General features: G+C 53.1%; 1 protein-coding gene across 7 annotated transcripts in view; it reads right to left on the bottom strand.

Moving 5' to 3' along the window:
• Positions 1 to 21,625, bottom strand: part of syne1b (spectrin repeat containing, nuclear envelope 1b) — a 67,484-nt gene that overhangs the window by 11,274 nt on the left and 34,585 nt on the right. For all 7 annotated transcript variants that reach the window (XM_069160632.1, XM_069160638.1, XM_069160631.1 and 4 more), the window contains 56 exons: positions 21,292 to 21,618; positions 21,054 to 21,206; positions 20,799 to 20,966; positions 20,387 to 20,563; positions 20,114 to 20,260; positions 19,907 to 20,032; positions 19,624 to 19,800; positions 19,237 to 19,502; positions 16,981 to 19,141; positions 16,541 to 16,878; positions 16,310 to 16,454; positions 15,985 to 16,203; positions 15,633 to 15,901; positions 15,399 to 15,564; positions 15,161 to 15,316; positions 14,934 to 15,086; positions 14,678 to 14,860; positions 14,312 to 14,449; positions 14,016 to 14,201; positions 13,815 to 13,937; positions 13,512 to 13,694; positions 13,233 to 13,376; positions 12,943 to 13,143; positions 12,716 to 12,856; positions 12,470 to 12,583; positions 12,066 to 12,227; positions 11,773 to 11,967; positions 11,514 to 11,684; positions 10,529 to 10,720; positions 10,273 to 10,404; positions 10,092 to 10,192; positions 9,856 to 10,009; positions 9,548 to 9,673; positions 6,954 to 7,109; positions 6,662 to 6,871; positions 6,488 to 6,589; positions 6,276 to 6,395; positions 5,923 to 6,123; positions 5,673 to 5,846; positions 4,976 to 5,107; positions 4,668 to 4,864; positions 4,453 to 4,585; positions 3,891 to 4,073; positions 3,644 to 3,793; positions 2,809 to 2,985; positions 2,575 to 2,730; positions 2,335 to 2,490; positions 2,077 to 2,247; positions 1,861 to 1,994; positions 1,572 to 1,776; positions 1,247 to 1,429; positions 1,019 to 1,165; positions 773 to 927; positions 524 to 671; positions 344 to 438; positions 29 to 263 (listed from right to left, as the gene is read on the bottom strand). In XM_069160632.1, the coding sequence (XP_069016733.1) occupies positions 29 to 263; positions 344 to 438; positions 524 to 671; positions 773 to 927; positions 1,019 to 1,165; positions 1,247 to 1,429; positions 1,572 to 1,776; positions 1,861 to 1,994; positions 2,077 to 2,247; positions 2,335 to 2,490; positions 2,575 to 2,730; positions 2,809 to 2,985; positions 3,644 to 3,793; positions 3,891 to 4,073; positions 4,453 to 4,585; positions 4,668 to 4,864; positions 4,976 to 5,107; positions 5,673 to 5,846; positions 5,923 to 6,123; positions 6,276 to 6,395; positions 6,488 to 6,589; positions 6,662 to 6,871; positions 6,954 to 7,109; positions 9,548 to 9,673; positions 9,856 to 10,009; positions 10,092 to 10,192; positions 10,273 to 10,404; positions 10,529 to 10,720; positions 11,514 to 11,684; positions 11,773 to 11,967; positions 12,066 to 12,227; positions 12,470 to 12,583; positions 12,716 to 12,856; positions 12,943 to 13,143; positions 13,233 to 13,376; positions 13,512 to 13,694; positions 13,815 to 13,937; positions 14,016 to 14,201; positions 14,312 to 14,449; positions 14,678 to 14,860; positions 14,934 to 15,086; positions 15,161 to 15,316; positions 15,399 to 15,564; positions 15,633 to 15,901; positions 15,985 to 16,203; positions 16,310 to 16,454; positions 16,541 to 16,878; positions 16,981 to 19,141; positions 19,237 to 19,502; positions 19,624 to 19,800; positions 19,907 to 20,032; positions 20,114 to 20,260; positions 20,387 to 20,563; positions 20,799 to 20,966; positions 21,054 to 21,206; positions 21,292 to 21,618 (11,514 nt within the window). The remainder of the gene's footprint in view (positions 1 to 28; positions 264 to 343; positions 439 to 523; positions 672 to 772; positions 928 to 1,018; positions 1,166 to 1,246; positions 1,430 to 1,571; positions 1,777 to 1,860; positions 1,995 to 2,076; positions 2,248 to 2,334; positions 2,491 to 2,574; positions 2,731 to 2,808; positions 2,986 to 3,643; positions 3,794 to 3,890; positions 4,074 to 4,452; positions 4,586 to 4,667; positions 4,865 to 4,975; positions 5,108 to 5,672; positions 5,847 to 5,922; positions 6,124 to 6,275; positions 6,396 to 6,487; positions 6,590 to 6,661; positions 6,872 to 6,953; positions 7,110 to 9,547; positions 9,674 to 9,855; positions 10,010 to 10,091; positions 10,193 to 10,272; positions 10,405 to 10,528; positions 10,721 to 11,513; positions 11,685 to 11,772; positions 11,968 to 12,065; positions 12,228 to 12,469; positions 12,584 to 12,715; positions 12,857 to 12,942; positions 13,144 to 13,232; positions 13,377 to 13,511; positions 13,695 to 13,814; positions 13,938 to 14,015; positions 14,202 to 14,311; positions 14,450 to 14,677; positions 14,861 to 14,933; positions 15,087 to 15,160; positions 15,317 to 15,398; positions 15,565 to 15,632; positions 15,902 to 15,984; positions 16,204 to 16,309; positions 16,455 to 16,540; positions 16,879 to 16,980; positions 19,142 to 19,236; positions 19,503 to 19,623; positions 19,801 to 19,906; positions 20,033 to 20,113; positions 20,261 to 20,386; positions 20,564 to 20,798; positions 20,967 to 21,053; positions 21,207 to 21,291; positions 21,619 to 21,625) is intronic.

Below are 21,625 nucleotides of genomic sequence, written 5' to 3'. Positions count from 1 at the left end.
ACCTGCCGCACCTCTACGCTGCACTCACCTGCACGGCGTCCAGCATGCAGCGCGCCTGCTGCAGCAGCACCGTGTTCCCCAGCTGCAGCGCCTCGGCGGGGTGCGCCGCCTCCGACAGCCACTTGCGCAGCTTGTCCACCATCTCCCTGTAGCGCTGCCACTGCCGGATCAGGCCGTCGATGATGCCCCGCCGCTGCTGCGCCCGCCGCACCACGCCCTGCCACTGGTTACTGAGCAGAGCCAGCTTCAGGTTGAACTCGTTCCTGCGGCAAACATAGGGTATGAACAGGCGTGCGATGGAGGTTAAACACATAGAGCGGCGGACCTATCAGAGGGGTTGTACCTGTCGTCCACCTGACCCTGCTCCAGCATCTTCTGTCCGTCCCCGATGATGGAGTGGAGGATCTGCTGCCGGCTGAACATCTCCGCCTGGAACAGCTGGGAGATTAAAACGTTCATCGTTAATAAAAAAAAGAATCGCAGCAGCTGATTCGGGACGTTTCAGCGGATGTGGGACTCGGACCTCGTGGCCTTTCTGCTGCTCCATCAGACTCTGGTAGTTCCCGGATATTTCCACAGCCAGGTTCTCCTCCGTTTGGACCAGGAACTCCATCCAGGTCTCGCACTTCTCCAGGAAGGTCTGCTGCTGCAGCAGGAAGGACTGCAGCTTGCTGCAACGGAGCAAACAACACGTGTGAATGTCGTGTCTCCAATGGTTTACTTTCACAACCAGATTCAGAACCTTTGAAGCCACGTCTGTCTCTAAGCGTACCTGAACCGCTCCGTGGTCTGTGCCGAGGCCGTGGACCAGCTCCGGTTCAGGTTCTGCATGCGTTTGATCTCCGAGTCGTTGAGAGGGAGCCGGTATCCGAGCTCGTTGAGACGCTCCAACTCCGGCGCCATGCTGCTGAACCTCAGCATGAGGCGCTGCGACAGATCCACAACAGCACCGTTCTGATTAGACCTCACGGCGCAACAGAACAACGATCCAACAGAAAAATAGAGAGCCAGAACCAACCTTCAGCTCCTCCATGCAGTCCTGGATGACGCTTAGGTCGGTGGACCCGTTTGGATCCTGGACCTTCAGAGCCTCCTCCGCCTCCACGATCCAGCCGCCCAGAGACTTCAGCTGCTGGTTGAAGGTCTCGTAGTCCTGAACGCCGGTCTGGCCCGAGGAAACAGAGGCTGTCAGCGCACAGCCAGAACCAATCATGCGACTACTTTAATGCAAAGGTCTGATATAAACCTGGAGGGTGGTGAGCTGCCGGGTCAGCGCCTGCTCCACGACACCGAGCCGCTGGCTGAGGGAGAGGTGGTCCGACTGGATGGCCGACGCCGAAGACGTGTCCACCTGCTGCTTCAGCTGCTCTCCGAGCTCCTGCAGGACCTGGAGGGAGGCCTGGACCGGAGCCTGGTATCGCAGTAGCTCCTGACAGAACCACCAGGAAGAGCCAGGATTATTTATTGTTCAGGAATCAACACAAAACACACAAACTGTTTGTTTAACTTGTATCAGAGGTTGTTTTTTTTATGAAGGCTTTCAAGTGAACGGTTGTTTTTCGGTGTCTCACGCTGCACTCCTGGATCCAGTCGGACACCTCCTCGTCCGCGATGTCTTTGCTGCAGCTGCTCTTCAGGAGCTGGTCGGCCTTCTCCTCCTGCAGCTGGATGCTGCTGCAGCTCTGCTCGTACAGCTCCTTGTAGCGCTGCCACAGCTGGAGCAGAGCCTTGCTGCTCCGGAGACGCTCGGCGATCTCCTCCAGGAGACCCGTCCACCTGACGCAGAGCAGTAAAAGAATATTACAGTTAACGTTTAAATACTTTGAGGAAAAATGAAGATCTAAAGGTGTGCAAGGTCACCTCGCGTTCACATCCTTCAGGGCGTTGTTGAGGGAGTCGGACACCGACGGGTGACACTCCTTCAGCAGCTGGTGGGTGACGGCACCAAACTTCCTCAGACTGCTCTCCTGTTTCTCCAGCTCCTCCTGCAAATCCTTCACACACATAGACACACACAGTTCACAGTACAATCGATATAACATCACTCCTGATGGTGAATAAATCCTCCTCCCGTACCTGCAGACTGTGCACCTGCAGCTGCACCGCCTCCAGAGAGCCCGTGAGGAGGCGGAAGCGGGACACTGAGTACCGCCCCTCCATCAGGTAGCCGTTGATCTCCTCTGAGGCCCGTTTGTAGAGACTCCACTGATCCGACACGGAGGTGAGGCTGATCTTCAGCTGCCCGATCTGACGGAGAGGAAATCAGACAGTCAGTGTAAACGGGAACCAAAAAAACACATTAAAAACATGGAGTGTTAACAGAGCAGAAACTACCAGGTGGTCCAGGTTGGCCCAGGTGTGATTGACACCCTGGAGCGTCTCCATGACGATAGCGCAGGCCTCGTCGGTCTTGTTCTGAACGAGGGCACAGCCCTGCTCCTCCACTCTCTCCAGCTCTTTCTCCTTTTCGTTCACCAGCTCCTCGATTTCCTGAAAAAGTTTTCCCTCCATACATTAAAAACGGAGTCGCTGTGATGTTTAAATAAAACAGAAATAAAAGATAAACCCTCCCACCTGACAGTCTCTCAGAGCGTTCTGCACGGACGTTAAGTCCTCGATCCGGTGTTTCCTCTTCAGCCTCTCCTCCTGAGTCCCCATCCAGGACTTCAGCGCCTGAACGCTGCTCTCGTACTCCAGCCACATCTCCAGCAGGCTCTCCAGGAACTGCATCTACAGAACAAGCTGTCACCACTCTGCGCTGCACTGATTAATGATCGCTCTGTGTCATGTGACAGGTTCTCCTCTCACCCGCCCGTTGATGCGGCCCTGCAGGATCTGCCAGCGGCGGTTCATCGCTCCCAGGCGCTCTGCGAAGTCGGTCTTATCGCTGCGTTTGCCCTCCACGTCCTGACCGCCGATCTGCAGCACCGACTGGTTGACGAAGTCCACAGTCAGCTGTTTGCAGCTCAGATCCACTCGGAAACCCTGAAGGGAGGAAACGACAGTCACAGAGTCACAGCTAGAATCAGAGATTACGTTATAATCACAGACTGTATAGAAACGTGTTTGTAGCTTCCAGGTCTGAAAAATTAGTCCGATGCAGAAGTGCCTTAAGCTGCAATACCACCGAGTGCCACTAGAGGTCGGCTCCAAAAAGCCTCCGGCTCCATATACTCCCATTTAACTTCTCTCATCAAATACAAAGTCAATAAAAGAAAATAATCCCGTCAGTAATTGGAAAATAAGCTTAGAAAAGATGTGTTTTTGGGGGGCGTGTATGTTTGATTGACAGGCCTGTGGTGCAGTCAGGTTACAACTATTGGTGGGTGGAAAGTAGTCAGGTTTCCAATCAGATCAGTCAGATCCACTGCTTGCTCCTCCCCCAGCTCGTCCAAATATGGTCACTTCCTGCTCCAAACTGCTCCGAACTAGCAAAATTGTGACGGACAGAATCTGAACTGGAGGCTTCATAACGTGACGTCACTGCTGGCCGCGTGATTAAAAACCTACGTTATGGACGCCCACGTGTGCTTTTAAATAGTGTGAGCAAGAAAAATACCGTCTTGAAAATCCCCAAAATACAAATCTTTCACATCCAATACAATCATATGTTTGATAAATGACACCGACTGCGATGAACTACCTTGTACTTCTGTAGGTAGTCTTGGATCACATTCGACCCGACGGCGCTCTTCAGGTTCTCCTCGTCCTCCTCAATCACATTCTCCATCAGAGCGATCCAGTTGAACAGCTCAGATATGGCATGACGGGAGGCCAGCTTCTCCATCTGGATCTGAGACACGGAGGAAGAGGAGGAAGAGGAGGAGAGCGTCACAGACAGACTGTAATCCTATTTGTCCTGCAGCCGCAAAGCCTGCGTGTGACGCTACCTGGTGCAGCTTCTCCTGGACCACCGGGATGCGAGTGAGCAGCTCGGTCCACTGTGCATCGATGCGCGCCAGGTCCGAGCGCAGCACCACCGTGTCCACCTTCTTCAGCCGCAGCAGCTGGTTGCCCTCGGCAACCACGGAGCTCTTCAGGCTCGACTTTCCCTCCACCTCTTTAGAAAACTCCTGACAGAGACAGAAGAGTAAGTCGAAATTTAATCACAATTCTTTAGAAAAGACGCCGCAAAATCAAACATTTTTGAGCAAAACAATCACAAAAAAGCAGCAAATTCCTGGAGGGCCTGAAAAAGAGAGAGGCACATGATGCATTCCCAGCATGCACCACTGTACACCTATACAGCTACACTGTGGCTGCTCACTGCTCCTGAGTATGAATATTTCTGGAAACAGAGGGTTGATATCCCAGAAGGTTTTCCTCAAATATGGAGCTTAAAATAAGTCTAACACACATTCCAGCAGCTAAATGTTAATAACTCTGTTAATCCAGAGTCTCTCATGTTTACAGCGATATTAGACAAAGCTAAAAAAAACCTGATCATCTCACCAGGAAGGCTGACAGGTGGTCTCGGACCGTCTCCAGCTCCTGAGGCACCAACACAGCCTGCGTGTTCCAGAACTCGAGTCGCTCCAGAGCTGACTGCAGCCACTCTGTGATCTCTGCACACTCCCTCTGATACCTGCAGAGACAACAGAGGAGCAGTGAGGCCCTGCAGCCCTGAACGCTAGTGGCTCTGGTTCTTCTGGTGCCATGGTTCTGACCTGGTCCAGTGCTTGAGGATGGCCTCCAGCCGCTGCAGCTCCTTGTTGACCTTGGTCGTGTCGTTGAGCCAGTGTTCCCCCAGTAGGGCGAGCTGGTTCTCCAGCGCCGGGCAGCACACGGACAGCAGCAGGTGTTTGCCCTCCTCCAGAACCTGGTGCAGCTTGTGCTGGTGCTCTGTCAGTCGGCCCTTCAGACCCTTCATGCAAAAACGGAGGAGGAACGAGGTGAGAACATGCTGCAGCCGTGACGCTCCTCCAGGAACTCACGATGTTTTTATTCTCTAGCATCCGAGTTTGTCTCCTCGTACCTGATACAGTGAAATCCTGTCCATGAGTCGGTCCTCCGTTTCCTCCACGAGGCCGACAGCAGGAATGCTTTCCTCTACAGCCTCCAGCTGTCGGTTCAGACTCTGATAATCAGCCACCAGACGGCACCAAATCTGTAAACACGAGATTTAAAATGAGTATTTTTAGTTTTCTTACTGTTCCAGGACAAATGCAACGGTTTTATTAACCAATTTTTATCAGACTTTATTAGACTTTTTACTGATTAGACCTAAATCTCCACCAACAACCACCAGGAACACTAATTAAACACGTAACTACTGAAGCTAAAATGCAGGATATTAAAAAAGCAGTAATTTCAGTCTGTTGTTTGTGTAAAAGTGTAAAATACATAATTTGTCTTCCATTTCATAAATATCTTTTCCTTCCAGTTAGAAACCTGTTGAATAATTAATTTCCTTCTAAATTACGTTTTATTAGGAATAGAACGGAAACACTAATCTTGTAAAACATGTTGCTCCCATTTTAACAAGGGCGAAAAAAGGGAGAAAGTAAAATATCTTAAAAAGTTCACATTGCAAATAATACACATAAAAATGAATTACAATTACCCTGTTTAACCTTTAAAACCCTTTTTGACACATTTGTCCCATCTTGATGTAAAATAAAGATGTTTTCCGTTCACACGTCTTCCTGTTTAACCCGTGATCTCTGCCTCACCTCCAGGATGCCCTCCAGCTCCACTCCTTTGCTGTGCGCCTCCTTCAGGACGCTCTGAGCCTCGGCCAGCATCTCCTCCAGCGCGCAGCTCTCTTTGGGCAGCATGAGGCCGCTGATCTTCCTGAAGTACGTCTCCGTGAGGATCATGTGGGACTCCAGACCCTGGAAGAACTCCTGCAGAAACACACAGCGTTACGAGCGCTGGATTCTCACCCTGATGATGAGGATGACCCTTCATCCTCAGACTCACCTTATGTTTGTCCAAGTGGTGCTGGACTTCCTCCACAGAGCTGGCGATGACCCTCTGGTCGGCGGCCATCTTGTCCTTGGCGGTGTCCACCAGGTCGGTGAGGTCCTGCAGCGCGCGCTCGTACTGCTCCTTCAGAGCCATGTTCTGGTTCAGCCCGCTGCGCCGCGATCCCACCGTTATCACCAGCTCTTCATATGAGTCCTGCAGAGAAAAAAAAACCCCTGTATGTTCTGGGTTTGAAATTCCTAAAAACTACAAAAAAAACCTCCTATAATACTTATAAAATAAAGAAACTTCGTCATCCCTGAACATCCAGGAGTTAAAAACCCACATCACTCGTCTCCGTTGGTTACCTGCAGCTTCAGCAGCTTGTTGGTGGCGATCTGGTCGGTCTGCAGAGCGGCTCCTCGGCTCTTCAGCTCTGAGATCCTCTGCTCGAAGTCTCTGAGGCTCTCCTCCGCGCTGCCGATCACCTGAGCAAGAGGACACACACACACACATGAATCACACTCTGTCACTTTATTTCTCTCTCTGTGTATGTGAGTGAATATTAAACCTGCGTCACCTCCAGCTGCTTGGCGGCCGGCCGCTCCATCGCTCCAGCGAGAGCCTGCAGGATCTGACACTTGGTCTCGATCAGAGCCGTCTGGAGCAGCTGCAGTTCAGTCTGTCAGACAGGAGATCAGTTAAACAACAGTTATATTAACGTGCGCTTCTCTGATGAAGAACACATCTAAACCTGGTAGGTCGTGAGCTCGTGCGCTCTGCTCCTCATGTGGTCGCAGCGTTGTCCCAGAGCGCAGCCCAGCATCCCCAGTCTCTCCCTCAGACAGCCCAAGTTGTCCTCCAGCAGCGCCTGGTCCTCGTGTCTGAGCCCGGCCGGCCCGGAGAGCAGCGCCTGGCTGAGCTTCACCTCCTCCGTCACGTTCCTCACGTCGTTCTCCAGAGTCTACAGAGAACAGTGGGCTCGTGAGGATCATCGGCTCGACCGGTTTCATATTTAAAACCTGCAGGGAGAACCCGGACCGTACCTCCTGCTTCTGCAGCTGAGTCTCCGTGTTCTCCACCAGCAGCACCGAGCCCGAGAACACGTTGTTCTCCACCCCGTCCAGCCAGGAGGAGGTGGAGGACACAGCTGAGTAGAGCTGCTGTTCCATCTGCACTGTCTGAGTTTCACCACCACCGGGCTGCAGACACACAGGAGCCATGAGTGTTTAATAATAATTTGAATTAAATCTCATAATATGTCATATAATGTTGTTTTTACTTGTTATATTAAATGTGACCCGTTTGGTGAAATCGGGTCGCTTGACCGGTTTGGTCTTAAAATCTTAAAAATACATGAGTGTATCAATATCTTTTTTCATCAGATATCTTGATTACAACCAGACTGAGCGAGCTGAGCAGTTCAGTATTCCTATGTGCTGTATTTATTCAGTTTGAGAAACCATCTCCAGAAAGTACTAAAACGGACTAGAAAGCCTCTCTGTTGCTATGTCGTTGCTAAGGGTCGGACTACATTGCCTACATTACATAAGAGTCTGATTGTTTTTCAGTTGCTAGTCATAGCCCATGTGTTGCCATGGAAACAGAGATCGCACTACCAAAAAGTTGTATATTTTGAGAGCGAATTGCCCCATAATATGAATACATATTTTATTTAGCTGGTAACTTGTTGTATAATCACAGTATTGCACTCGAGGGTGCTTTAATGTTATTATTGGCACAACAGTGATGTGGAAATTTGTACGGAAAATGTATTAAAAGCCACAATTGATTCTGTTTTGAGACATTGTACCAGTAGGTAAGAGACCAGACGCTGTCCAGGGTCCTGAAAACAGATATGTTGAATTTTCTGCTGATAGCAACTAAGAAAGCTCTCACGAGAAAACAGGATGACAACAGAAAGTCCCACCGTTGAGGACCGGGTTCATGTGATCCACCATATTCATATGATGGAGAACTAACTTTTGTTATTTGACACAGTGAACCACCAGATCCTTATTTCCTCCCTTCAGGACCTTGGTGTCTCAGGCTCTGTCTTTTCTCATCCTACCTCAACGACCGCACTTACCGGGTAACTTGGAGAGGATCAGTGTCTGAACCTTGTCCTCTCACTACTGGGGTCCCTCAAGGCTCCATCCTGGGTCCCCTCCTCTTCTCTCTGTACACCAACTCTCTCGACTCTGTCATTCACTCGCATGGCTTTTCCTACCACAGCTATGCTGATGACACCCAACTAATCCTCTCTTTTCCCCAATCTGAAACACAGGTAGCAGCACGAATCTCTGCTTGTCTGACTGACATCTCAGTGCATGTTCGCACACCACCTGAAAATTAAACCTCAACAAGACTGAACTGCTCTTCCTTCCAGGGAAAGGCTCTCCCACCCACAACATGACTATTACCTTTGACAACTCCGTGTTAGCCCCAACCCTGACTGCTAGGAACCTCGGTGTGACACTAGACAGTCAACTCTCTCTTACTGCCAACATTACTGCAACAACACGTTCTTGTAGATACATGCTGCACAACATCAGGAGAATACGTCCCCTTCTCACTCAGAAGGCAGAGCAGGTTCTGGTCCAGGCTCTGGTCCAGGCTCTGGTCCAAGCTCTGGTCATCTCACGCCTAGACTACTGCAACTCCCTCTTGGCAGGTCTACCTGTTAGCGCTATCTGACCAATGCAGCTCATCCAGAATGCCGCAGCTCGACTAGTCTTTAACCTCCCTAAATTCACTCACACTACTCCGCTCCCTTCACTGGTTACCAGTAGCTGCCCGCATCCGTTTCAAAACATTGGTACTTGCGTACTGTGCTGCGAACAGATCGGGTCCAGTCTACATCCAGGACATGGTCAAACCCTACACCCCACCCCGTTCACTCCGCTCTGCATCTGCCAATCGGCTGGTCTCTCCCTCACTGCGAGCTAAAAAATTTCCCCTCGGGGAGTAATAAAGTATATACCTACCTACCTAAACACTCTACAAAATCACGACTGTTTGCTGTCCTGGCTCCTAAATGGTGGAATGAGCTCCCCAATGACATCAGGACAGCAGAAACTCTGTACATCTTCCACCGCAAACTAAAAACACACCTCTTCTGACTTTACCTTGAATAGGTAGCACTTTAGTAGCACTTAAAATGACACTTACTGATAGCACTTTGTAGTTTGGCTATCTTGAAGAAAATTGTACTTTCTTGATTCTTGTTGTTCTGGATCTGTGCCCTCATGGTTGAAATGCACTTATTGTAAGTCGCTTTGGATAAAAGCGTCAGCTAAATGAAATGTAATGTAATGTAACTAATTTTTGTTTTAAGACTTGAACAAGAAAAGTTTGAAAGCTGTTGGAAATCTTGGATTGATTATTTACGTCATCCAAAATGTTTCATTTAGCTACTCCTCTGTTGTTCATATTTTCTCTTTTACTTTTGTGCTAATTTCCTCTTAATTTTTTACATGTATTATTTACACAGTATGTACTTTTAAGTTATTATTATTATTCTTTTCCCGTGTCACCCTTGTTAAAATGGAAACATCATGTAAACATGTTTTACAAGAAAATGTTTCAGTTCTGTTCCAAATACGAATTTACATTAAACAAAGAAAAAGAAAAGCCCCACCTGAGTGGTCATGTCCTCCACCATGAGTCTGAAGCTGTCGTACAGAGTCTTCAGGGACAACCTGTCCGCCTGCGTCTCTCCTTTGAACAGCGGACCAGTTGAGACACGAGACGCTCTGGAGAACACCTGGACAGAGAATCAGGATGAGACAGAGAATCAGGATGAGACAGACAAACAGGATGAGACGGACAAACAGAATGAGACAGAGAAACAGGATCAGACACAGAATCAGGATGAGATGGACAAACGGGATGAGACACCAGCAGTGTTTTCTGTGTGCGGTGCAGAATAAACCCACAGACACGTACCGGCTGCTTGTGGTCCTGCTCCAGCGTCTTCTGCAGCAGCTGCAGTTTGGTCCTGAGCTCCAACCTCAGACTCTCCCAGCGCTGCTTCATCTGCTCCCGGCCGGCTGCCGTCTCCCTCTCAGACAGAGCGGCGGCTGAGAACGGCTCGGCGGTGCTGCACGGAGACACGGACACGGAGGAGGTCATGTAGAACGAGTACGAACATGAACTGTGCAGACATGTGGAGTCTGAGATACCTGGCGCTGCTGGGCGACGCCTGCTGGATGAGGATCTCCTCTCCTCTGCTGGCGACCGACTGAAGCAGCTTCTTCTGCTCGGCCAGCTGCTCCTCCAGCTCCTGCAGAAGACAACACACACCGGTGAGATTCTACCACGTTCTGCATGGAAACAGGGTCCAAAACAACAAATGCAACTTACCCTCTGTCTCTGCAGGCTGTCCTGGTGCTGCTGGGTCCGTGTGGTCCGGGCCTGGGCCAGCCAGTCCTGCACGCTGGGACTCTGAGAGAGGCTGGAGTCGGACTCGCTGTCCTCCTGCTCCTGAAGAGAACCCTGCAGAACCAGAACAGGAGATAATGCTCTAATTCAGTCATTGGTGGGACAAAAAAAAAGAAGCTTTCTTTCATCCTCAGAAAGGAAATGTTATCTTCGAAAAGGGTTTCATGATGAACCTCACCTGGATGTTCAACTGCTTCTCCTGCAGCATCCTCTGCAGCTCCAGCAGACCCCCCTTCAGTGTCAGCAGCTTCCGGGCCAGATGCTCCGCCTCCTCCTTAGTGTCGGCCCGGCCCTCCAGCAGCAGGTTGTCGCTGCGCACCGACAGCTCGGACAGCGCCGCCGCCTTCTCCTCAATCTCCAGCAGCATGTTCTGTAGCAGCAGGAGCAGAGAGGCCAGCTCAAACATGGCGTCTCCCCGCCTACAGGAGATCCTCTACACGACGGACCCCCCCCCGGTCTGGCTGAGCTCCCGGTGCCGGACGCTTTCCCTGGCGCTCAGGGAGCGCTCTCATCCTTTGCCCACCACTGCTGCCGCGCCTCCTGAGCAACATATTACCGCTAATCCTTCACACTCGGCGGTCTGCAGCACACATGCTCAGACCCAGCAGCTCTCTGGTGTTCGGAACCATTCTCAGTCCGGACCAGCTGTGAAAGCCCGTCGCTGAACGTTGCTCCGACGTCTGAGGAGACATTTGTTTTCTAACAGTGCTGCAGCAGCTTATTCAGAGGCAGAGGAGCTGCCTCACCTCCCTACGCTCCATGTTTCCCCTACTTGGATATTCAAGCAGCTTTGTCTCCAGTACCAACCCTGACAGAGGGCTCGATTAATCACCTGGAAGCTACAACTCTTACTGGCTCCGCCCCCTGCCGCTGACACGTCCCGTCCCTCGGAGAAATCTGCATAATCTGCTTAAGACTATGTCCTTAGCCATCCGAGTGCCCCTCTAATGCCACTAATGCTCCTGTTTACGCTGTGCAGGCTGCGGCCCCCTACAATGATCCACAAGCAGAACACAACAGTGACAGATGACACATATGTGGATCATTGGATCTGCATCACTGTGACACCCAGAACCTCCCCAACTGACAGGATGTTCATCCAGTGACATCATTCCTTTTCTTAAAGCATCAGATGTGGAGTGGACAGAAGGGGGTGCTCTCACCTGACACTCAGCCAGCTGGTCCTCCATGTCGGCCTCCTCCATGGGCTCCAGGATGGAGGTGACGGCGGCCCTGGTTCTGGTCAGCCAGCGGTCCAGTTCGTTGGCCTGCGTGTGGTAGAGCTGGATGACCTTCTCCTGCTGTTGACCCTCTAGACGCTCGCTGACGCGCTCCTGCAGCAGGATGCAGCACATTTTGAATATCACACCCACTCACACAGAGATATAAAGAACATCACTCTATGAGAAGTGAAGCAAGCACCTCCAGCAGCTGCTCCTTCCCCGACGCCTTCATCCGGATGGTGGCCATCCTCTCGGCCAACACGGCGAGTGACGACTGCATGGCCAGCTGGTCGGCCACGTCGGATTCCACAGAGTCGGCAGCCAGGTCGTCTGTGAAGCTCGCCTGCAGCCGGTTGATCTCCTCCTGCACACTCTCCATCTCCTCCGTCAGACCCTGAACACGGCACGCACGGGGAAACATCTCCTTTATCCGAGAGGATGCTGTGACGGTGGACGGAGGGACAGTGATGAAGTGATGACACGCAGACTGACCTGGTGCGCCCTCACGTGGCTGTCGGGACTTCTGTCTGCCTCCAGAGGTTCGCTCAGTTTGGCCTCCAGAGTCTCCATCTTAGAGGAGATGGACTGGAGGGAACTCTGGTAGAGCTGCTGCTTCTCCAGAGCTTCATACAGAGACCTCTGCTTCTCACTGATCTGGGACACAACAAAGTACAGCATAATTATCAATAAAGATAATAATAGAACCGATGATTCTGATAGATCGGAGTGATTTTCTGTATCGAATCTGCTACTAAAGTATCACAGCAGAACATGAAGTCACAGGTTTATATGTGATGTACTAGTGACTAAAGTGTGTGAGAAGGAGCAGATTTCACTTTCTGCATATTTTAACATGCAGCTGCTGGTAAATGACATCACGGCTCTTTTCCACGTACCACGTTCTTCAACGTCTCCCAGGAACGCTGCAGGTCGTCCAAGTTGGCCACCGACTCAAATGTTGGGTCGTACAGTTCCTGGATCGGAGCTCTCGTCAGTGTTCCTCGTCCCATCTAAAAAAAAACAACAACCAGCAGTCAGTGATGAAACAGACAGAAAGCAGGAGAAAAAGACAAGAAAGCTGACTGACAAGACAGAACCAGAGAGACCAGACGTTGATGAGGAGGACAGACGGCGTTGGTTACCTTGGTGACGACGGCCTCAGTGTGAGTGACGGGCGATGGAGAGCGACACACCGGAGGAGAGGACACCTCGCTGTTGGTGCCCTCCTCCCCGGACTCCTCGGTGACAGGCGACAGCAGCGTGTGACAGCGGCCGGCCGTCATCTGAAGGAGGAGCACATGTGGGCGGAGCTTAGTTTACATTAATACAATAAAACACCAGTATGATGACGATGATGATGTTCTCCTACCATGATGGCCTGTGCTGAGGATTTCTTGCACTCGTCTGCGTCGGCCTCCTGCAGCCCCTCCGGCAGCCCCTCCGGCAGCCCCTCCACGTCGCTCACCGTCAGCAGCATGGTGGCGTGTTTGGCCTTCACCGCCAGCATCTTACACTTAGAGTTCAGGGAGGCTATTTGCTCCTGGTAACCTTTGATCTTTTGGGCAAGCTCCTGTTCGAAAACACAAACCGACACATAAAAGTTAGAGTGAGGTGGTTCCACCTTGACATGAGGATCCATAAATAAAAGGAGTTGTGGACCTCGTGGTGGAGGATCTGGGCCTGCAGTTCCTGGATGTTGCTGGAGGGGATCGGCCGGTCCTGAATGACCCGATGAGCTTCCTCTATCAGCGCCTGCAGGTCTCTCACTTCCTGTTCGTACTGCTCGTACTGCACCACCGCCTCCTGCACGAGAGGTGACATCGAAGAGAAAAACAGGTCACCTCTGGAACTAACATTTACATCCTAGCTGCCCTCCATTATTACCGAGTGTCTTTGAATGCAGCAACATCTCCTTTATCTGAGAGGATAAGGATTCACCTGCAGGATGTTGCACTGCTGGATGGCCACGTGCTGCAGCTGGCTGGCCTCCTGCTGCAGACGCAGGGCGGTGCGACAGATGGCCAGGTTGGGCATCACCTCCTCGGGGACCTGCAGGGCGCTCTGACACAGCTGCACCGCCTGCACCTGCTGCTTGAAGCTCTCCATGTCCGCCAGCAGGCGCTGCAGACACACACACACACACACACACACACACACACACACACACACACACACACACACAGTCAGTACCGTGATGAGCAGTTTCAGACGGACAGACAGTGACAGATGATTTGTCGGTACCTGTCGCTGAGCCAGCTGCTCCTTCAGGCTCTGCCGGGCCAGCTCCGGGGAGGTCAGCGTGGACTGGACCTGCTCCAGAGCAACGTGCAGGGCCTTCACTTCGTACTCTAGGGCCTCCATACTCTGAGGACACAACATCAGGGATATGTTTACCACACGGAATCAGCTGCAGGTGCTAACAGGTATTTCATGCCTCCGTACCTTGTCTGCATCCTGCAGGCTCTGCAGCCGGGTCTTGATGCTCTGCTGAAGCTCCTCTGTGTGTCGGCTCAGTTCACACACCTGCCGACTCATGGACTCCACCTGCAGCACCTCAGACAGCAGCTCCACCTTCTCCGCCATGGACTCCAGGTCTCCGTGTAGCTCTCGAGACTCACGCAGGACGGCCTGAACATGGAGAGATGAGGTAGCCTCATGTTCCTCCATGTTCATCTCTCCCTCTCTAAATTTAAGAAGATCCCAGCCCCACTTTAACCCCTCCCCCGCTCCCATCTCACCTGGTACATCCGAATCTGCTCCTGCAGATGAACGGAGGAGTTCCAGATGATGTTGGCCCTCACCAGGCTCTTGGCTTTCTCCGACCACCTCATGATGAAGTCCAGCATCTCGTTGTACTCGTCCAGGTAGCAGACCGCCTGCGGAGCCGGGAAGAGAGAGATTAACGTTGCTGCGTCTGATGAGCAGAGGAAGAAGAAAGAAGAAAAAGAAGAAAGAGGAAAGAAGAAGAAGAAAGAAGAAGAAAGAAGAAGAAGAAGAAGAAGAAGAAGAAGAAAGAAGAAGAAGAAAGAAAAGAGGGAAGAAGAAGAAAGAAAAGAAGGAAGAAGACGGAAGAAGAAGGAAGAAGAAGCCTTGAGGAGGCAGACCTTCTTCAGCCAGTTGTTCCTGCAGTCTGCCAGTCGCGTGGTGTGGTGATGCATCTCTGACAGCTTGTTGATGGCGTCACTCAGCTGCTTGGCCAGCAGAGGGTTCCTGCGGCTGAAGTCCTGCACGGCGGCATCGAGTTCCAAGAGCGTCCGACCGCACGAGTCCAGGTCCTCGAAGAGGCTCTGGGGGAAGAGAAGCAACAGGTCAAAGGTCACATCCTGAAGAGATTTTAAAGTACAGAGCAGGAGGCCCCACCTTGACTTCCTCCTTGGCGTGGTCCACATCAGGAGACTTCTCCTTAAACTTATTGGAGATGGCTTTGAGTTTCTCCGATGTGTCCTGGATCCTGGAGCTGAAGTCCTCCTTGATCTCTCTGGTCTTCTGGTTTTCTCTTTCTTTAGAAAGAACCTGCAACAAAACAAATGACACGCTGCAAATCCGATCCCACAAACTTGAACCGAGCTGTAAAGACGATGGAGTACCTGATCCTCGATAGCTCCGAGCGCCAGCGACACCTCTGCGAGCTGCATGGAGATCTCAGAGGGCAGGATGGTGTACAGGTCCAGGTACTTGCTCTGCTGCTGCTCTGCCAGTTTGTCCACATTCTGCCGGTAAGTGATCACATCTCCGTGTACGACCTGCCGACAGGAAGAGAGACGGTGAACCTCAGAGACGCTGCAGATAGCAAGCAGGTGATCTGTTTGTCGGACGTCCCCGAACCTCCAGCTCCTGCAGCAGGGAGTCGATGTCCAGGGTGGGGTTGAGGAGAAGCTCCCTGGTCTCCTGGATCCAGGCTTTCACCACGCTCAGCTCCTTCTCCACCTCCTCCCTGTCCCTCATCTCCTGGGCCGTCTGGGCTCGCTTGGTCCGGGACTGCGTCAGGAGGCTGGAGGACAACAGGAAACTTAGAACACTGAAAACACATCGAGCCACTCATTAAAACCCGTCTCCCACCTCTCCATCTGGCCCTGCACCGATCTGATCTCCTTCAGGCTGGGCAGCTCTTCCTGCTCATTGGTCGGGGACGGCACCTCCACGTCGTGCAGCAGGGTGAGGGCGTACTGACGCAGCAGCGTGAGCGCCGACAGCTCGCGCTCCAGGTCCTGACTCAGCAGGTCGTGCTGGTCCAACAGGGACTGCAGGGTGGCTTTAGACGCCTTCTCCACGGCGCTGTCAGGGAAGCGGCTCTGGAGCTCCTCAGAGACACTTCTCACCTTCACCATCTAAAGAAAATATATTTATTAAAGCTTTATTTCCTGCTGAATGAATTGCACCCCCTTTGCTGGCTAGCTGGCTGCCTGCCTACCTTCTCCCTGAACGTCCTCCACTCCTGCGCCGTGTCCTCCAGCACCCTCTCCTGTCCCCGGGCCACGCTGCGGAGACGCGTCCAGCGCTGCCATACGGTGGTCATGGAGCGGCTGATGGTGGCCTTGCTGACGTCGCTCCCGACCAGCTCCAGCTGAGCAGCCTGTTCCTCCAGACCGCTCAGCTTCTCCTGGAAGCCGTTCACCAGCGACACCAGCGACTGAAACATTGAGAGACCAGTCACAGAGGGTTCACAGAGGCCCCGCCCACTTATCCTTAACCACAGAAACGGAGTACGGTGATGATGTCGTCTCGGTGTCTTGTACCCGGTGGCTGCACAGCTTGTCCTCGGCCTCCTGACTCGTGGCGGCCTTCGCGGTAGAAAACTCAGTCAGCTTCTTCTCGGCTTCGTTCATGAGCTCGATGACCGTCTGCCTTGCCTCCTGGTATGACTTCCACTGATCCACACAGCTGGAAAACAGCAGCACACACACACCAGAGAATATAAACGCTGTTCGTGAGAAGTGACTCCGTCCTCCCCGTGTCCCCGTGCGTACCTGTGCAGGACGTCCTGGTGACACTGCAGCTGGTCCCGGACCTCCACCCCTCTCTGCTCTGCCGACGCCACGCTGACACGCAGCTGCTCCCTGGCAGTGGGGTTGACCAGATGATCCAGCTGTGGCAGCAGCGTCTGCAGGTCCTCCAGGTGCAGTAGGAACTCCTGCTCCGTGGCCATGATGTCGCCCTGCTGCCGCAGACACTCCTCGTAGTTCTCCACGTCCACACCCAGGCTGGCCTGCTGCAGGAAGGACACGGCGTCCTCCAGCCACTCGCAGGCTGACTGCATCCTGAAGTGGTACTTCTGACACAGAACCAGCGCCTCCTCCAGAGTGATCTGCATACAGAGTTATAACATGTAGCTGACGGAATCGCAGATGAACCGCGTCCACTGATTGTATAAGATAAGATGTATAAGATTGTATAAGACCGTCCCCACCTGTTTGGAGCTGAGCGCCTTCTGGACGTCGGCCTGCAGCTTTGCCATCTCCTCCAGGCTCGTGTCCACGTGGACGGGGACCAGCTCATTGGCGCTGATGTGCTCCTGCTTCTCCCGGCTGCTCAGAGCGGCCACGATCCTCAGCCTGGACTGCACCTCCTCCTGCATGATCTGCTGCTTCCTGATCTCCTCCTGCACCTTCTCCACCCGCACGTCCACGATCACGGCGCAGTCCAGCTCGTCCCGGACCTGCTGCAGCCAGTCCAGCGTCCGCGTCATTTCTGTCTCGAAGTCTTTGCTCTGGACGAAGCGGGTCTCACACTCCTCGATCAGGTCACCGACGGCGGCCTGCAGCGACCGCAGCTCTTCCTGCCACATCACCACCTGGTCCTTAGAGGCGTCGGTGGCCGCCTGGTCCACGCGGGGGGCCAGCGTGTCCATCTGCTCCATGAGGCGGGACAGGTGGGAGTTGGCGCTCTGCAGACTTCCTGCCAGAGCGTGGTAGTTCTTCAGCCTCTCCTCGGCCGACTGCGTCTCCGCGTTCACTTTCACCAGCTGCTCCTTGGTGGCCTTCAGCTCCGAGTCCACCTGCATGGCCATGGCCTTGTGGTCCTCGAAGGACTCCAGAGTTTCATCCAGGTGCTCCACCTTCTGCTCCAACAGCCTCTTCAGTCCGTTGTAGAGACTCACCAGCTGGGTCATCTCCTCGGGTCGCCACGGCTGCCCGGTGCTCCTGAATCCTTCCTTCTTTTGGTTGAGCTCGCTCACGGCGAGACCCAGGCTGCAGAGGTCGGTCTGGATGGCTCTGTAGTCGCTCTGCAGGCTGACCACCTCCTCCGTCTGCAGGCCCACGGGCTGCGTGCCCAGGTGGTTGAACTGCTCCTCCAGCTCCTTCAGCGCCTTGTGCGTGACGTCGATGAAGGACGTGTACTCGTTGCGTGTGAGGATGGCCTGCTGGATCTTCTCCTGCTTCTCCTTGGCGAGCGCTAAAATGCTGTTGTACTGCTGCGGCAGCGTGTTGAGCTTCTCGTCCAGGTAGCAGTGGTCCACCTCATTCAGGGTGGGCAGTATCTCCTGCCCGGCTCTCTGCACTATCAGCAGGAGGTTCTCATACTCGATGGCCTGCTCGATGATCTGTTGATACTTCAGCTGCTGCGCCTCCAGCTCAGCGTCTCCAACCATCAGATTTATCTCAGGGAAGGTCACGATGTCCGCCTGTTTGATCCACTGGCAGATCTTCTCCAAATCCGTCTTGAAGTACTTCCTGGAGACGAGAACCTTCTCCAGTTCCTGGAGCTTCTGGCCGCAGCGGTGCAGCGTCTTGTCGAAGATGTTCTGCAGCTCCTGCAGCTTGGTGAGGATCTCGTTGCGCTCCTCCTCGCTGGCGTCCCTCATCAGGTCCCGTCCCTGCGACCACAGAGACGTCAGCTCGCTCTGGTAGGCCTTCAGGCTACTCTGGATGTTGCGGCACGTGCGGACCTGCTTGGCGAGGTCGTCGGGCAGCAGGGCGATGTACTCCTCGGCCTGTGCCTTCTTCTCGTTCTGCTGCACCCAGGAGATGGACTGACCCACCGCCATCAGGAACTGAGTCCTCTCCGTGAAAGCCTTGCTGAGGTGCTTCCTGCGCTGCACCACCTTCACGCTCAGAGACTCCACCTCCGACTGGGTGGCGGAGATCAGCTGCTGCAGGTGGTGCCGCTCGCTGAGGCCGAGCCGGGCCAGCACCCTGTCGGCGTCGGCCATGGCCTGAGCCAGCAGCAGCTGCTTGGCCTCCAGCTCGCTGCAGATGCTCAGATGGTCGAACAGGAAGCTCTGCGCCAGCTCCGGAGGAGGGCTCATCTTCATGGCCTCGGACAGGGCGGGCTGCTGCTCCTCGGCCCAGTCCCGAGCCTCCCTCAGACGGGCCTCCACATGACCCATGTCTTCCAGGGTCACCACAGAGTCCTGGATCTTTCTCTTTATCAAGTTCTGCATCTGAGACCAGCGCTGCTCAAAGTGGCTGATCTGTTCTTTCACCAGCTCCTTGTCGTCCAGGTTCAGCTGTTGAATGACTTTCTGTTTCTGCTCCTTCAGGTCCTCCAGAGTTCCTTTCTGGTCCTCCAGAGTCACCGCCAGTTTCCGCAGGGCCTCCAGATGCTGGGACGAACTTTCAGCATCCGTTCTGTCGGAAAAAAGAAGATGGATTTACAGAACTGACACGGAGCTTCTGAAAATACCTGAAACACATGGTCACAGCAGCATGATTTAAAACCCCACCTGGCCAGGTTGTCCCACTCTTTGGACACCTGCTCGAACAGCACCTCCACCGCGGCGATGCAGTCGTGGTACTCCTTGGACCGGTGAAGGTCCTCCAACCTCTGGTTCTGGAGCTTGTTGGCCTGGTGGCAGAGCTCCAGCCAGGAGTGGCTCAGATGGTCCAGCTCGCCGTGCTCCGGAGAGTCCTGGCCTCCCGTCAGTCGGCTCACCGTCTCCGTCATCCGGGTCAGGACGCTCTGCTTCGACTGCAGCTGCTGGCTGCACTCCTGAAGAGACGAGGAGCAGACCACAGTATATTTATATTTAAATCTAAAACACAGAGCTGCAGAGGAGGAGGACTGACTGGTGTGATGAGGAGACGTCAGGCCGCGTGCTTCGTTTCCATACCTTGGCCTGTGCCAGCATGTTCTGTGCGATCTTGGTCTCCAGCTCGGCGGGTCGTCTGGAGAGGCTGAGCAGCTGCTGCTCCATGTCCTGGAACAGGCTGCTCAGGTCTTGCTTCTGCTCCTTGATCTCTCTCCAGCCCTCCGACAGCACCTGCGAGCTGGACATCCTCTCCTCGATCTGCACAGCACGGGTCATAAAAAAAAAAAAAAAAACACCCTTTATGAGAAATGAAGAATGGAGAATCATAAATGCGTTTCATGTTGTACGGTGAAATAATACCGACCGTGAGTTTGACCTGCTGGACCTCAGCAGCCGTCACTCTCACAGCGTCATCAGACAGGTCACAAACGGAGCACACCAGGTCCAGGTAAGTGCTGGCCTGCTCCTGAAGCGCCCTGTAGTGCTTCATCTGTAGGTCCAAAGGAACACAAATCAATCACAGAAGAATAACTTTAATAACGGCATCTTTTCCTCAACCTGAGACACAGACCTGTTTGAGCGCCTCCTGCAGGCCGGAGGGTCGCTGGTTGTTGAGCTGCAGCTCCTCCTGGACCGTAGACAGCCACGTTTGGCACTGCTGGAGCGTGTCCTGATGATTCACGTGTTTCTGCAGCTCCCGGTCCAGACTCTGGTACACCTGTTCAACAAGAGGAGATAAAAGATTAGAGACTATCTGTGTGTACTTTTTATCTGAAATGATCTGTTCAACATTTTTACAAACTAATAAATAAAAGACTGTGGTGGCGGTTGTGTTATTACTCACTCGCTGGGATGTGCTGCAGATGGCAGAGTAGCTGTCTCTGGTTCCCTGCTGGTGGGCCTGGACCTGCTGACTGATCTTAGCCTGAACCTGGTCCGTGCAGCTGCCGACGAGACCTTCTCCTTTCTGCCTCAAGCTGCTGAGACGCTCCTCGAAACCGGCGATTTCCTCCATTATAGCCTGAAAATAAAACAACACGAGAATGTACAGCTGCTTCTGCTGTTTGAAACGATAATCAGTATATCGTTACTGTTAGCTCAGGGCTGTAAGCGGAATACAATTAGCTAAATTCTGTTAGCTGAGAACTGTTAGCTGAGTCACTCTCTGTATGGATATGTTCCTGATCCAGGGCCTCTCCTATAATTTACATCAAAGTAAAGTAAAGATATTGTTTTCGGGGTCACTCCGGACTCACCTTGTGCCGGGCGAGTTGCTGCGTGGCCATCTCCATACTGCTGGTCTGCATGGAGTCAGAGGTCACCAGCCTGCTGGACATCTGCAGCAGCCATTTCTCCACCTCCTGCAGCTCACTGTTGTAATCCTCGTGTTCTTTCACCCACTCCACCAGGTTCTGGACCTGCGTCTGAAACACAACAAATCTCAAACCTGTAGGTCCCTTTCACCAATAAACTCCAGTCCCAGCTGAACAGGACCAGAACCGACTAGGTACCTTAGCAGCCACACAGAGGTCCTGGTAGTTGGCCTGCAGCCTCTTCATGTTGTCGCTGATGGTGGGGTCGTTCACCGTGTCCAGCAGCGCCTCTGCTTTCTCGGTGACAGACTTCACCGCCGATTCGTGAGACTGGACTGTATGCTGGATGGTCTGCAGAGACACAGCAGCAGAACGTCGTACATTAACTCGGGTTCACGTCTGGATCTCTGTTCACAGATTCAAAAATAAACTTTACCTTGTACTTTGCCAGCTGAGCCTTCTTTTGGTAGAGCTCAGCTTTGGGCTCCACGCTGGATGCCAGAAGGTTCTTGGTCTCCAGAACCCACTGGGCCTGGGCCTTGTATTTGTCCATAAAGTCTTTGGAGAGCGAGATGCACTTCTCCAGGGAGACGTGCTCTGAGCGCAGGGCGGCCATCAACTCCTCCTGCTGCAGGAGGCGAGCGTCCACCTCCTCCCTGAGCTGCTCCGCCTCGGGCTCCTCCAGGAACATCATGGCTCGCTCCGTCTTCTCCCTCATGGTCTTCAGGTAGGTGTGGCCCTGCTCCATGTCGGCCTGCAGGGCCTGAGAG

The sequence above is a fragment of the Embiotoca jacksoni genome, unplaced genomic scaffold, assembly GCF_022577435.1.
Source record: "Embiotoca jacksoni isolate LCO1_2020_lvr unplaced genomic scaffold, fEmbJac1.0.p SCAF_27, whole genome shotgun sequence".
Taxonomy (NCBI): domain Eukaryota; kingdom Metazoa; phylum Chordata; class Actinopteri; family Embiotocidae; genus Embiotoca; species Embiotoca jacksoni.
Note: the sequence above shows the minus strand (reverse complement) of the source record. Positions and strands in the feature narration are given on the sequence as shown.